The sequence below is a fragment of the Ctenopharyngodon idella genome, chromosome 12, assembly GCF_019924925.1.
Source record: "Ctenopharyngodon idella isolate HZGC_01 chromosome 12, HZGC01, whole genome shotgun sequence".
Taxonomy (NCBI): domain Eukaryota; kingdom Metazoa; phylum Chordata; class Actinopteri; order Cypriniformes; family Xenocyprididae; genus Ctenopharyngodon; species Ctenopharyngodon idella.
The window spans coordinates 4,585,924-4,599,052 of record NC_067231.1 but is presented as its reverse complement, the minus strand read 5'-3'; the positions used below and the strand labels follow the sequence as shown (position 1 = coordinate 4,599,052).

At 38.2% G+C, this 13,129-nt stretch overlaps 1 protein-coding gene across 10 annotated transcripts in view; it reads right to left on the bottom strand.

Moving 5' to 3' along the window:
• The window catches only part of plce1 (phospholipase C, epsilon 1), a 93,060-nt gene that overhangs the window by 40,170 nt on the left and 39,761 nt on the right, over positions 1 to 13,129 (bottom strand). For 9 of the 10 annotated variants that reach the window (XM_051914106.1, XM_051914100.1, XM_051914104.1 and 6 more), the window contains one exon: positions 10,093 to 10,339. In XM_051914106.1, coding sequence (XP_051770066.1) covers positions 10,093 to 10,339 — 247 coding nt within the window. Of the gene's footprint in view, positions 1 to 3,662; positions 3,874 to 10,092; positions 10,340 to 13,129 lie in introns of those variants that run through there. The other variant, XM_051914107.1, reaches the window with a different exon arrangement.

Below are 13,129 nucleotides of genomic sequence, written 5' to 3'. Positions count from 1 at the left end.
GTAATTAAAACAGACTAGTTAGAGCTATTTATACAACACACAAAGTTGCATTTGTAGAGAGTGGTCAGTAGGTTTTGGAACAGAGCCATTAAATGGGACATTTCTTACTTTTATAAATTCAATCAACCATTTTCACATCAACACACACAAATCAATATCCTTTATTTCCGCACAACAGGGTTGACGGTTCAGTTCAGTACAGCACAGTGCAAAGGAGGAAGATAAACACAGACATAGATAAACCAATCATAATACAATAAAGCGCAGTATTTACACAGTAATTAAAGAGAAGAGGAGAGTACCCGCAAAAGACAAAATAAATAACTTTGATAATGTATACTGTGTGACACTGTGGCCTCATCAGTGCAGTCTAGTAAAAGTCGAAGATGCCATATATGCCAGAGTTGTAAATATCCACAATAACCCATATAACTGTGACACTGATGGACCATTTCTTAACATCACCAGGCACAGTCATCCTTCATTAAGCCTCAGTATATTTACATATCTCCACTGTTTCCTCCACTCTTGCCTGAGATTGTGATCAAAAAACGGTTATGCTGGTATGGTGCTTAAGGGCAGGTCAAGCAAAAATAATATAAATACTGTGAATCATGCTTGTCTGGATAGCATCAGCTGTCAAAAGCAGTGTTTGCAGACTCCTTTGGCTCGACGCGCCACCATGGCGACCGTCGGAACAGGAGGGGCAGAGTGAGAGTGCCGTTTGATTTGTGTATCCAGTCTAAAGCCTTCTGATAGAACATGTTTCTAGTACGCACTGAGACTCAAATGCAGCATCATATCAAAACCACATAAGCTGTTTGGAACGATATACATTTTGGTGTTAGCATGTTGCTACGCTAATGACAATACTCTAAACAGAAAAAACCTAGTACAACAAATAATAAGCAAAAATTATGAAACTTTTATCAAAACGGAATATAAGTATCAAGACAGTATGCTGTCTAGGTAAGCCGCTAACTAGCATACACATACAAACGCAGTCAAAGCCTTTGCAGTTGAGTTCAAAAATGCAATTATGAAGAGAATCAAACTACTTGGGGAAAAAAAAGGTTTGAATAAACCTGAGCTGTTTTGTAACGTCCTTTATGTCGCATAAAATAGGCCAATGGCCAATCATGCTAAGAGCTCTTCTGAGGTGAGTTTTAAGTACATCGCAGCATCATGCTGTTGTCTCACATCCATTCACATTTCATTAGCCATCACATGCATCTGCCTTGTGTCCGTTTCTCCCCGCACATGGTATCTTTTGAAGCAAAATAGAGGGAAATGAATACACCGCATTAGGCTGTGAATTAGCTGCCCTGATCTTTATGCATGGGCCACTCATGATGCAGGTCTCAAAGCAAACAGGAAGCAGCGCTCATTTTGTGATCCTGCTATTGGGACATGCTGAGGTACACGTCCTGCTGAAATCATCCTTATTGATCATACATATGCTAGAACTGCACAATAAATTATAAAAAATAATTGTGATTGCATTTACAGCTACTGCAATAAACAAATAGTGAAAAGTGTTGATTAAAGCATTGCATTTATGTGCAGTCCCATTTTTGTCATAATTATCCAGGCCTATAACTCATGTTTATGATTCAAGGCATATGCAAACACACTCTGTGTTATGCAATTAAATGGAAAAGCAGATATCTAAGAATTTATTTAGACGTGATGCTGATACAACACATTAAAGGGTTAGTTCACCCAAAAATGAAATTTCTGTCGCCCTCATGTCGTTCCACACCTGTAAGACCTTCGCTCATCTTCAGAACACAAATTAAGATATTTTTGATGAAATCCGAGGGTATCTGATCCACACATAAGCAGCAACGTCATTGCACCTTTTGACGTCCAGAAAGGTAGTTAAAAACATGGTTAAAATAGTCAACGTGACTACAGTGGTTCAACCTTAATGTTATGAAGCGACAAGAATACTTTTTGTGCGGGGGAAAAAAAAAAAAAAAACTTTATTCAACAATTTGAACCGTTGTCATACGTAGCGAACTCAGTGCAGGCTTCCTTGTTTACGTCAGAATGCCGACTTATTATTGGCCGGATCCTGTGTCAGCATCACATGCATGCGTTGCGCTGCTCACGTGTTCAGCTTCGACCAAAACTGAGTTGGCGTTCGGACGTAAAGAAGGAAGCCTGCACTGAGTTCACTACGTATGACAACTGTTGAATAAAGGCGTTAATTTTGTTTTGTTTTTGCGCACAAAAAATATTCTCGTCACTTCATAATATTAAGGTTGAACCACTGTAGTCACGTTGACTATTTTAACCATGTTTCCCACTACCTTTCTGGACGTCAAAAGGTGCAATGACGTTGCTGCCTATGTGCGGATCAGATACCCTCGGGTTTCATAAAAAATATCTTAATTTGTGTTCCGAAGATGAACGAAGGTCTTACAGGTGTGGAACGACATGAGGGTGAGTACTTAATGACAGAAATTTCATTTTTGGATGAACTAACCCTTTAACCATTCAAAGATCAGTCAAGAGCTTTAGGAGAAAGGAGCCTTGGACAGAAACAGTCTGGCTTATGCATGTTTAATTTATGTCCAGTGAGTTTGACTTACAATAACATCCCTAGCATCCCATCTCCTAAGGAAAATAAATCATTAATAGACAGTGCTTCTGCAAAATAACTAACCTGTAACTGAATAGGTGGACAGAAGTCCTATATAAACCATACAATCATTATTACATACATTTGCTGTCTTGAATATGTAGGTAACTGTCCAAAGGCAACCGTAACAAACTAAATATGTTCAATCACAAAACAGTTAGAGTGATGACACTCACTTAGATGCTTAGTAGAGTTCTCTCTCTGCCTGAAAAAAATTTGGATTGATTCACTTGAATCACATGCATTAAGGTAATCTGGTCTATTATTAATGCTACAGTTGCATTATAGATATATATACTGTAAATGCTTCCTATACACCAAATGGTAACGGGTAGATTTGCATTATTCAATGAGTTATGAAAGCAATGCCTTCTAGACTCTTCTACAGCCTCCAGAATTGTGCTTCAAACGAAGACACAATAAAAAAAGAATTCAGAATAACCTTGAGCACTACTGTACGTTTCATTTTTATGTAACAAATGATAAAAGCCTCCAGAACATCATAACCTTGCAAAATAGAAATCTCTTTCATAACCACCTGTGGATGTACCATCAAACTACACACTCATTTTAATTCATCTATCACTCAGTTTAGTATTAAGCTTGGTTTAGTATTTTAATTTAGGTTCAATGCAGTTAAAATTGCATTCATCAAGAGAAGGACTGTACAGAAGAAAAAAAAAAAAAAAAAAAAAGCATATTAAAATAAAATTAAATAAAATTAAATATTGATTACTGTATACCTGTCTGACATAAAATACTACCAAAAATCAATGCCACAACATTGTTTCTAGGGATGTTTTTGGCAAGTCTTCTTGAACCAAAAACCCTTGGTCTGCTAAAGGTACAGTACATAGTTAACACTCGACGCACTGAAAACAAACCCCAACACTTTAGTCCTTGACACCAGGCACTGGCCACCAGAACAGCACCATTGATACAATATTGAAAATAACTCCACAAGTGACAGCACTGCCTGTTGTTGTGTGTATGGTAGAGTTGAAGTGTCACTTACTGAGTATCCTGTAGTCCATCCTCTGCGAGTGGGAGTGTTTCATGGTTGTAGTCGCAGCGGCAGGCGGCTCGCTGACTCCCTGCTTCACGCCACAACGGCGAGAGGTGTTTAGCCACATTTCAACTCAGCCTGACTGCAGCTGCCAGCCCTCCACTACCACAAATCTGACTCGCTGCATATCTCAGTTGTTCACATACACACACATACACACACACACACAGTTTGGCCACTCTTACTCCCCTCCCTCTCACTCTTGTTCTCTCTCTCTCACATTCACTCAAGCTCATGCACTTACTCTCTCCATTGGCTGCTCCTTCCTGGCAGGTCATGTTACTCATAGATGAAAGCAACACATAGTGTTAAGTGGAGGGCAGGGAAATTGAGCACCCAACATGCTCTGATCACCAGTAAAGAGCGGGTTTACTTGGGTAAGAGTCCAGTGAGAATTTGATAGGCAAACAATGACTTTATAGGCATTTGAGTCATAAATTTTGGTATGGGACTTTAGGGATGTGCTTGAATGTGATTGTTTCCATCATTAACCTTCCCAGCACATACTGAGAGAGACTGATCGAAGAACAAGAACTCATATGGTTTTATCGTCCACATGCAAGCTCCATTAAGCACAGATAAAAGCTTTCCGGTAGATCCAGGGATCGCATTTATAAACTCAAGGTCATTAACAACTGAAATCAATTTTATCCCTTAAGACGTGACAGTCATAGTTCAGTCCATACTTTCTGAATATAGAAAAAACCTCTTACACAACTTCAATATCAACACAGTTAATTTGGCCTCTCATGTCTTTCCAAACTCGTATGACCGGGACACAAAATGAGAAATTTTGAAGAATGTTCATGCAATGCTTTCCTATACAATGAAAGCAAACAGTGAACTGGGGAAGCAAGGCTCCAAAATGGACAAAAAGTACAATTAAAGTGCCATAAAAGTTGCACACAAACTTTTCTACCTATTTTGGGTTCATTTTAAGCCAGCTATATAGTAATTTTTTAACAATAGTTGGGTTAAATAAAACTGCCCAGCATGTTGGGCAAACATTTAACCCAACCGCTGGTTTAAAACAACCCAATCGCTGGGTTTGTCCATTTTCAACTCAACTTGGTTTGTTTTTAACCCAGCATTTTTTATTGAATTTTTATGGTGGTTTTTGGATTCTGAAAGCCCTTTGTATCCATCTAATTGCATTATGTAATCAGCATGAAAATTCTGTAAAATACTTCTTAATAATATTCTCAGTTCTACAAAATTCTACAGAAAAAAAAAAAAAAAAAAACCCATAGAGGTTTGAAATTAAATGAGAGAGAAATAATGGCCATTTTCATTTATTTCATATATAAGTTTGCTATATATTATTTTAAATACTGCAATATACAAAAGATGGTAAAGTAAAATAAGTCTCATTTGACATAGAAGAAGATCTTCTGTTTCCTGCACATGAATTCATAACAACACACGTCATCAGCAAACTGCTCGAAATCTCAGTGCTATTTAAACACACCCCGACTGTCTTACAGAACCTGGGCTGTGCGCAATGCCTCACCTCCAGTGGTAAAGGTCTCAGAGTTTGCATTTTTCCTGTGAGCACAGAGCCGCCTCTCATTCAGCACATTTGTGAGTGACTGTGTTCTCCTGACCTGACCTGGCCGGCACTATTCCTGTCCACCTCCATTTATCACCACTGAAACTCTGTTTGCGTGCTTCTGTATTGTTTCTGAGTATCCAAATTCTACCACACCACTCTTTATTTTATATTTCTCCTAAAATGAGTGTCCCTCTATAATAAAAACCTGCAAACACAACTGGAAATGGAGAAAACCACCTGTTGCTCCCATACAAAAGACGTTCTGGAGTGAACCTGACCCCCTGTGGATGCAGTTAATAAAAACCTTTGCTGCAGCATAAATGAGAGATGAATCATAGAGATGGATCCTTTGCAATGACACAAAAGCCTTACTCTTCAAATAGAACCAAACCCAATGACTCCACTGAAAACTGCAGGAAGCACCATTTTGGTGGATAAGGGACATAACCACTATATTTTCAGATTAGTTTTCAATCAGTATGAATGATCCAGTCATTGATGAATCGATTGCAGCTGGTTAAAAAATGTCACTACTAGATTATTGACCGATACGAGAAAGAGGGGCAGAATCACTCCGATTTCAGTATCCCTTTCAATGGTTACCTATCAGATATAGGATTGACTTTAAGGCCCTATTAATATTTTTAAAAATTTGAACTGGTCTCGCTCCCTCTCATCTGTCAGATCTTGTTATTCTTCACCAGCCAGTACACTTGGCCAATGAACTTTTGCTTCAGGTACCGCAGTCTTAAGTCAAGGAAAAAGGCGATTGTGCCTTTTTTTCGATAGCCAGACCTAGTGTCCAGTTTTCTTGATTGCTTTGTACAGCACTTTGGGTTGCACTCGTGGCAATACAAATGTGCTTTATAAGAAACTAAACTAAACTATTCTTATAAATTTACCTTCTGTCTCCCCAAATCTTTAATGTTTGTTAGATCCTGGTGTAGAGATATTCAGATCCCTTGGGACCGTCCAATGTAAATTTAAGGGATTTATTTAACCCATTTTATCGTCCATCAGGCTAAAATTGTCTGTAAATTTTCTCGCTGTAAGTAAAAGAAAATAACTCCTCAAAAAGCTCAGGCTTGATAATGACTTTTTTTGTTGGCTACTCATGCCAGTAGTGATTTTATTTTTAGAAATGCATTTTAAAGGGGTCATGAAATGGATTTTTGTATTATTTTATAATGTTTCCTGGGGTGCACTTACAATGTTAATATGATTTTTACATCAAAAATGGCCATAATTTAGAAATAAAAGGCATTTTTCCTACCCTGATTTTATCCCTCTGATTGGAACGCTCTGTTTGAAGGGGCGTGTCTGCTGTGAGACTTCTGTGATTGGTTGACATCTTGCAATTGAAATAAGTATTACATGGTGGAATCCTTTCGAATACTTTTACCACATTTTTGCTATTACAGCTTTTGAGATTAACAAATCGTGAAAAGTGCTGATAATTGCATCATATTTAGATCTATTCCTATCACAATGAAGGTTGCAGTGATGAGCATTGAGCAGATGACAGACATCAGTGATCATATATAACAGGAGATTTGGCAAGTGTCCAGATAAATTCATGCTGCGTGATCAACAGATTCAGCCATTATAAAGAGAGTGTTTTCTGAAGTAAAAATACTAGGATTATTACTAGGATTATTGTCATTACCGGTTTAAAAAAAAAAGAAATATCTAACTTACAGTTTGCAGGGTCCTTGCTGATTGCAGAACAGTTGATTCCTGATCTTGGAGCAAAAGTTTTTGAGCAAAGCCAGTATTGTATTGCGACTTGTTCTCAAAACAGTCGCTGGTAAAATGTGCAGTACAAATACGCAAGACAGCACTGACATGACTAGGACGTTCGTTAAAAATAAACTAAATATATTTTTCTCTGACATCGGGATCCTTTGGCAGCTTATGCAAACATGATGTTTTTCCACAGCCAGGGACAGCACAACATCTGCGTGGCATCCCAATCTTGTTATTATCACAATCTTATTGTAAACAATTAGGCCTACTTTAGATCCACTCGATGCTCATCAACTGAACATCAGTGGGCGGGGCTAATGATGTGACGATGTTAAAGTAGGTGTTGTTGTCTAGCTCCAGAGGCAGTCGTTTGTAAATGATTGTGCCCATGACATCACAAGCTTTTTTACAGCTTGATTATATGATTATAGGATGTTTTAAGTTATGGAACTTGCAGGATGTAACAATGACACAAAGACCTCTTATATGCCAAAAGACCAAGGAAATTAATGACTTTAATGTGTTCTAGAAATATGTATTTGTATGTACAAAACAGCTCAAAAATTTGGGGTCAGTAAGATGCAATACATTGAGAGCAAGAGCTCCACAAGCTTGTTTATGTTAAGCAAGATTTGAATATCTTTTTCATCATCAAGCTCAATCTTTACTAGCTGTTTGCATTTGAATGGCAAAAAAAACATTTTAAAAGGAAAAAAGGACAATATGTAAAACAGATTTCAGGTGCACAATGTTGCCATCTCCTAAAATAAACATGAGACATCTGTATGGGGTAAAAAAATTAACCACCTGCACCATGGCCTCATTGGTTCATTCCCCAAAAACAAAAACATTTCACTGCCCGACCCAACAAAATGGTCTACAACTACAGATTGTAACCAACTTTGCTGCCCAAAACAGCTAATAAAGCTCAGCACACAATGAGATTTTTGGTGTCACTTAATTTGCAGAACATCTTTACCTCTCACTATGTTTTAAAAGCCCAAAAATGGTGAGAATGTCCATTGAGAGGGGCCAGATTGCATTTTGGCCCAGATGCCTGAACTTCCCATAGCTCGCGAGAGAAAAATAATGCTTGTGTATTTAATTATAAGGCCATGAATACCAGGGTCACTGACTCATGATCCCACACAGACGTCATGTCACCTGGAATTAGTCCAGAGCGCCAGCGCGTTCAAATCATTGAGGATCGTTTTACACCGACATGTCTCACAAAGGGCTTGAAGGTTACACTGCAAATGGATGAGCGCCAGTTGATAAGCTAATGCGGCCAGAATCGAATTAAAGGGAGAGCACTGTCTGACTTTTTGCAAATCAAAGCAGGCGTTTGAAGTGTGCTGTTTGAATTGGTTGGCGAGCCAGAGTGAAAGAGGCGAGGGTTGAGGAAGTCAGAGACAGACGCCCTTCTCCCCCGCGTCGGTCACGTTACACAGTCCTCGATGGAGAAGAGATGATTTTCATTAGTTCATAACCTGCTTCTGCGGCGCCTGTAAGAGGCCTCCTCATAAATCATCTTTCAGCAAGCAGGACTGCTGTGTTCTCTTCCGAATAAAAGACTAACACTCTGAAACCACACAACAATAAAGCAAAGATTATATGAATTATCTTAAAAGAAAGAATTATTCTCGTGCAGAAAATATTATCTCACTATTATTGTGGTTGTGACCAAGTTTTCAACTAAGACTAGCTTCTACAATCAATGCTGAAAATCTTTCCTGAATGATTATAAATACAAAACGCACAAATGCATTACTTTGAATGCAGAACATTTCTTTAAAAAGATGAAGCAGCTTGTGAATGATTAGAAAATTATTGTAAAAATTTGAAATATGTTGGAAACCAAGGCTTCTTCTAGTGTCGCAAGGCAACACTGGTGGGCTTGATCTGAGAAAACCAAGTTAGTGATCTCTTGGGAATGATCCTCACATTCCAATCAAACCAAATCTTTGATAATTCTGTCCAGAGGAACCTCAAAGACCAAAGATATACACAGAGAAAAAAAACAGCCTTTGATCTATAGAAATAAAACATCCACAAGGGAGTAAAAATACCCTCAAAGTTGTTTCTATTTTATCTGTTCAACCTGCATAGAAAGTATTGTTTATATTGGCTGTGGTTGTTTAGCATGCAGAAATTAGTGTCAGCCTCAGACAGATGCAACAAGCACTTCTGAAAAAGAAGAACAAGCTGCTAGAATTGTCAGGTTATTGTCGATACTCAAGCGTTTTGATGAGGTACCACATAGCATGCAAATACAGTATCCATGAGCAACTGTATATTCTGTGTATCTACAGAGTCATTACATTAATATATACATTATACAGTACATTGGGATAGACACAAATTCTGTCTAGGCATATTTCATGCTAATTTATGTGGTTGTGTCTATACGCTTTTTGCCATTAGCTGCCACTTTGATGCATGTGAATCTATTATTGCGGCTAAGATTTGAATTAACATCCATTAAAAAAAAAGTGCCAGTTTCATTCATTTTCAATAAATATCCATTCATCTTGCTACAATATTTATAACAGCAGTGAAAAGCCATTGAAGATGGAAATGGAAATGAGATGGAAATCAGTTTCATTTTGTTTATATCATTATAACCAGACAGAACATCAATTTAAAAATGACAACTAATTATTACACATTAACATCCTGCATAACTTTGAAGGATAAGCTGGTGAATTTTTAACCAGCTTCGTATTGTTACAATGTCGGAAGTATATGTAAATGTTACCTGCACCTAGATATCCCAGTTTATTAGTCATTTTGCGTCATCCAGCAGACTTTTGACAGCTTTAGGGCTTTTGTTAAAACTACAGATCGAAGTTCAACATTTTTATAGTCCCACACACCAGCAGTTGGTTTGACATAGGGGAAGTGCTCCAAATTAAAAATGAATTATTGGTATTGAATTTTTTTTAAGAGAACACCCTTTTTTCCATTTTCTCTAGTCATGTAGCACCAATTAAAAAAAAAAAAAAAAAAGAATTCCCCCTTTAATTGTAAAAACACCAGCGTGAAGCTTCAATAAAACAGAAAATCGGTGGGTTTCTTTACCTTTAAGCATTGGTCGACCTGTGGAACCAACAGTGAAGCTGGGAAGAGAACTTCGGGCCCCGAGAGCAGCTGTCGCCTCCAGCAGGGCCCCGCTCAGATGAGCTGCAATGCTGGTTCTAGGAGGACAAACCCGAAATCTAATCTGCAACGTGGAGACTGGCGGCCATGACACCGCTTGGGCAAGCAGCTTCCTGGATGGGTTCAGGAGATGGACCTCAGGACTCAGCGTAGGAATAACATGGCCAATCTGCAGAAAAGAGAGTCAATGAGAATCCATGTTAATGTTTGATTTTGTACAGTTAGGCAGAGAGACATGCTGTCTGAAGTTGGTTCTAACATAGTGGTTCTCAACCTTTTAGACTCTATTCACTTTTGTCCAAGACAATATAACAAAGTCCCTATAATCAGAGCTGATATTTACCTCCGGCACTTCTGTTGTAATAAACTCAAAAATATGGATGTCATTTTGTTGTACATCTTAATATTTAGTGTTTTGTTTAAAATCTTTTTTTTAGCATTTTATTTAAGGGGTCCTTGATTATGATTTCACTTTTTTAACTTTAGTTAGTGTGTAATGTTGCTGTTAGAGCATAAACAACATCTGCAAAGTTACAACGCTCAAAGTTCAATGCAAAGTGAGATATTTTCTTTTATAGAAATCACTTTTTAAGAACTACAAACAAATGGCTGGTAGGGACTACAACGAGCTTCTTGGGTTGATCACAAACCCCAAAATTTTCATAAATCCTGCCCACGGGAACACGCAACAAAGGGGGTGAGGCCATGTTGGGCTGCTTTAGAGAAGAGGAAGAGTTGCTGTAGTAGAGTGTTGTTACCATGCCGTCATTTTACGCTGGACTGCTTCACAAACTAGGGTCAATTCAACGCTGGATTTGCACAAAAGATTAACATGACGGCACATGCTAGTCGATGAGTTGAATCAACTCCACAGCAACTACATAAATTTACCCACTAACCATTCAGAAACGTTCAGTTCCATTCTAAAAGTTGTAACTTCTTCCTGAGTCTCTCCATCAGTGTCGACTCTGGTTTGAACAATGTAAGGCTGAACACCATTACTGACAATCCTCATTTCGGCTGTGTGAGATTCTCCAGCTTTGTTGTTGTTGAGCAACCAAAGCACGAGCTGTTAAACTCCACCCTCTTCTGGAAAGTGGGCCGGGAGCTGCAGCTCATTTCCATTTAAAGGGTCACACACAAAAATGGTGTGTTTTTGCTCACACTCAAATCGGGGCAAATTTGACAAGCTATAATAAATGATCTGTGGGGTATTTTGAGCTGAAACTTCCGACACATTCTGGGGACACCAGAGACTTATATTATATCTTGTGGAAAGGGGCATAATAGTTCCCCTTTAAATAATAAATTATTATAATTACATTTAAATCATTTTAATATGGGGTCCCTGGAAGTTTGCTGAGGGTTCATAGTTGGCCTCGGCCCCCAGATTGAGAACCAGGTCTAATCAAATAAGCTTAATGTGTCAACTAGTGGCAGAACTAATCAACAGGCTGACTAGTCAATACAGCCTATAAAAGAAATTGAGGTTGCCATATAGCCTCTTTATTAATCTCTGACTTTGTGCCCTCTAATGATTTAATTGCTGTAAGTGTGAACAACCCAAGGAACCAATAGCAGGTTCCTTAATGATGATGATAACAGGAAGTTTAAAAAAAAAACATCTCAAAATCTCTTCTGAACTAGTAATTGCTAGATGGCCTGCCCTATAAAAGCAGAAATGGAGAGCAACAATCCCAATATCTTCCCATCAAAATTATCCTGATTGTGTGAGAGTCATTTTTTGTGATTTGGTCATTTTACTTCTATCTTTGACGTAGCGCACATATCCTCGCTCTGCAGTGAGCGGCCATTATTTCACAATTACTGCTCGCAGACAGCATTTCTGCCTGCTGCTTCCAGGAAAGTCATTACAGCTGTTGTCTGTGCCCTTCCTCTGAAACGATTGACCCAGCTTCTTTGCCACCTCTCTCCCCAAACGGCACTGGCTCTGATGAGTATTAAACCACTCTCATTGGATAAATGGATTCAGCGGCAGTGCTGCATTATATAGACGACTACCGGATGCTCTGAGATAAAGCGAAGCAGCTTTACTACGAGGGACATCACAGGACCTTGAGGTTACTTCGCTTAAAGTGTGTTTTTAATGTAAAAACAAAAAGCTTGTGTCAATAACCACATTAATCAGCTCCTACAATGCCATAATATATATATATATATATATATAAAAAAATTTTGAAAACAGTTGTGTTGCTTAATATTTTGTGGAAACAATGATACTTTTTGTTTCAGGATTCTTTAACGCATAGAATATTCAACTAAACACCTTTGGATCTATGTTGAGCTCTAGAAAAATAATCAGCAGATGCTTATTTCAAGGGTGAGGTGGGTAACGTCTCTAATTGGACACAAAGAGCGTTTGGCTCTCCACTGAGGATAAAGGAGCTTATTGCCACAGCAACCAGGATGAAAGATTCTTGATAGTGCTTAGCAAGTCAATTGCTCTGTTTCTCATTTTTCTCACTTCAAACAAAAGACATGACAACAACAACAAGAAAAAAAAACTCAATCAAGACAGGGACTTGCATAATGTGGTAATGCTCCTTTGAAACCACCAGGAACGTGTTTATGGGGTTTTAACCAAGAAAAGAAAGCCTGGTTTCTTATACTCACGAAAAGAACATCATCATGGTAAGCTTGAAAGGCAAAGGCAAAAACATTTTTGAGTTGCTGCCGACCAATTACTGCACTTGATCTCTAAATATTTCATGTCACTTTGAGATTAGTCATTACATGAGTTAACCTTATTTAGAGCCCAGATAACCAATGGACTTGCATGTTCACAGTACATTATCATAAATTATAACTTGGCATTGTTTGGTTGCAATGTTGAATCTGACTGGTTCAAAGACAGTCTATTCATTGCTGTAACTGTATGTCTATGTATTTTGACTCCATCCGTTGCACATTACTTCACCACATTCTTTAAGACACATTT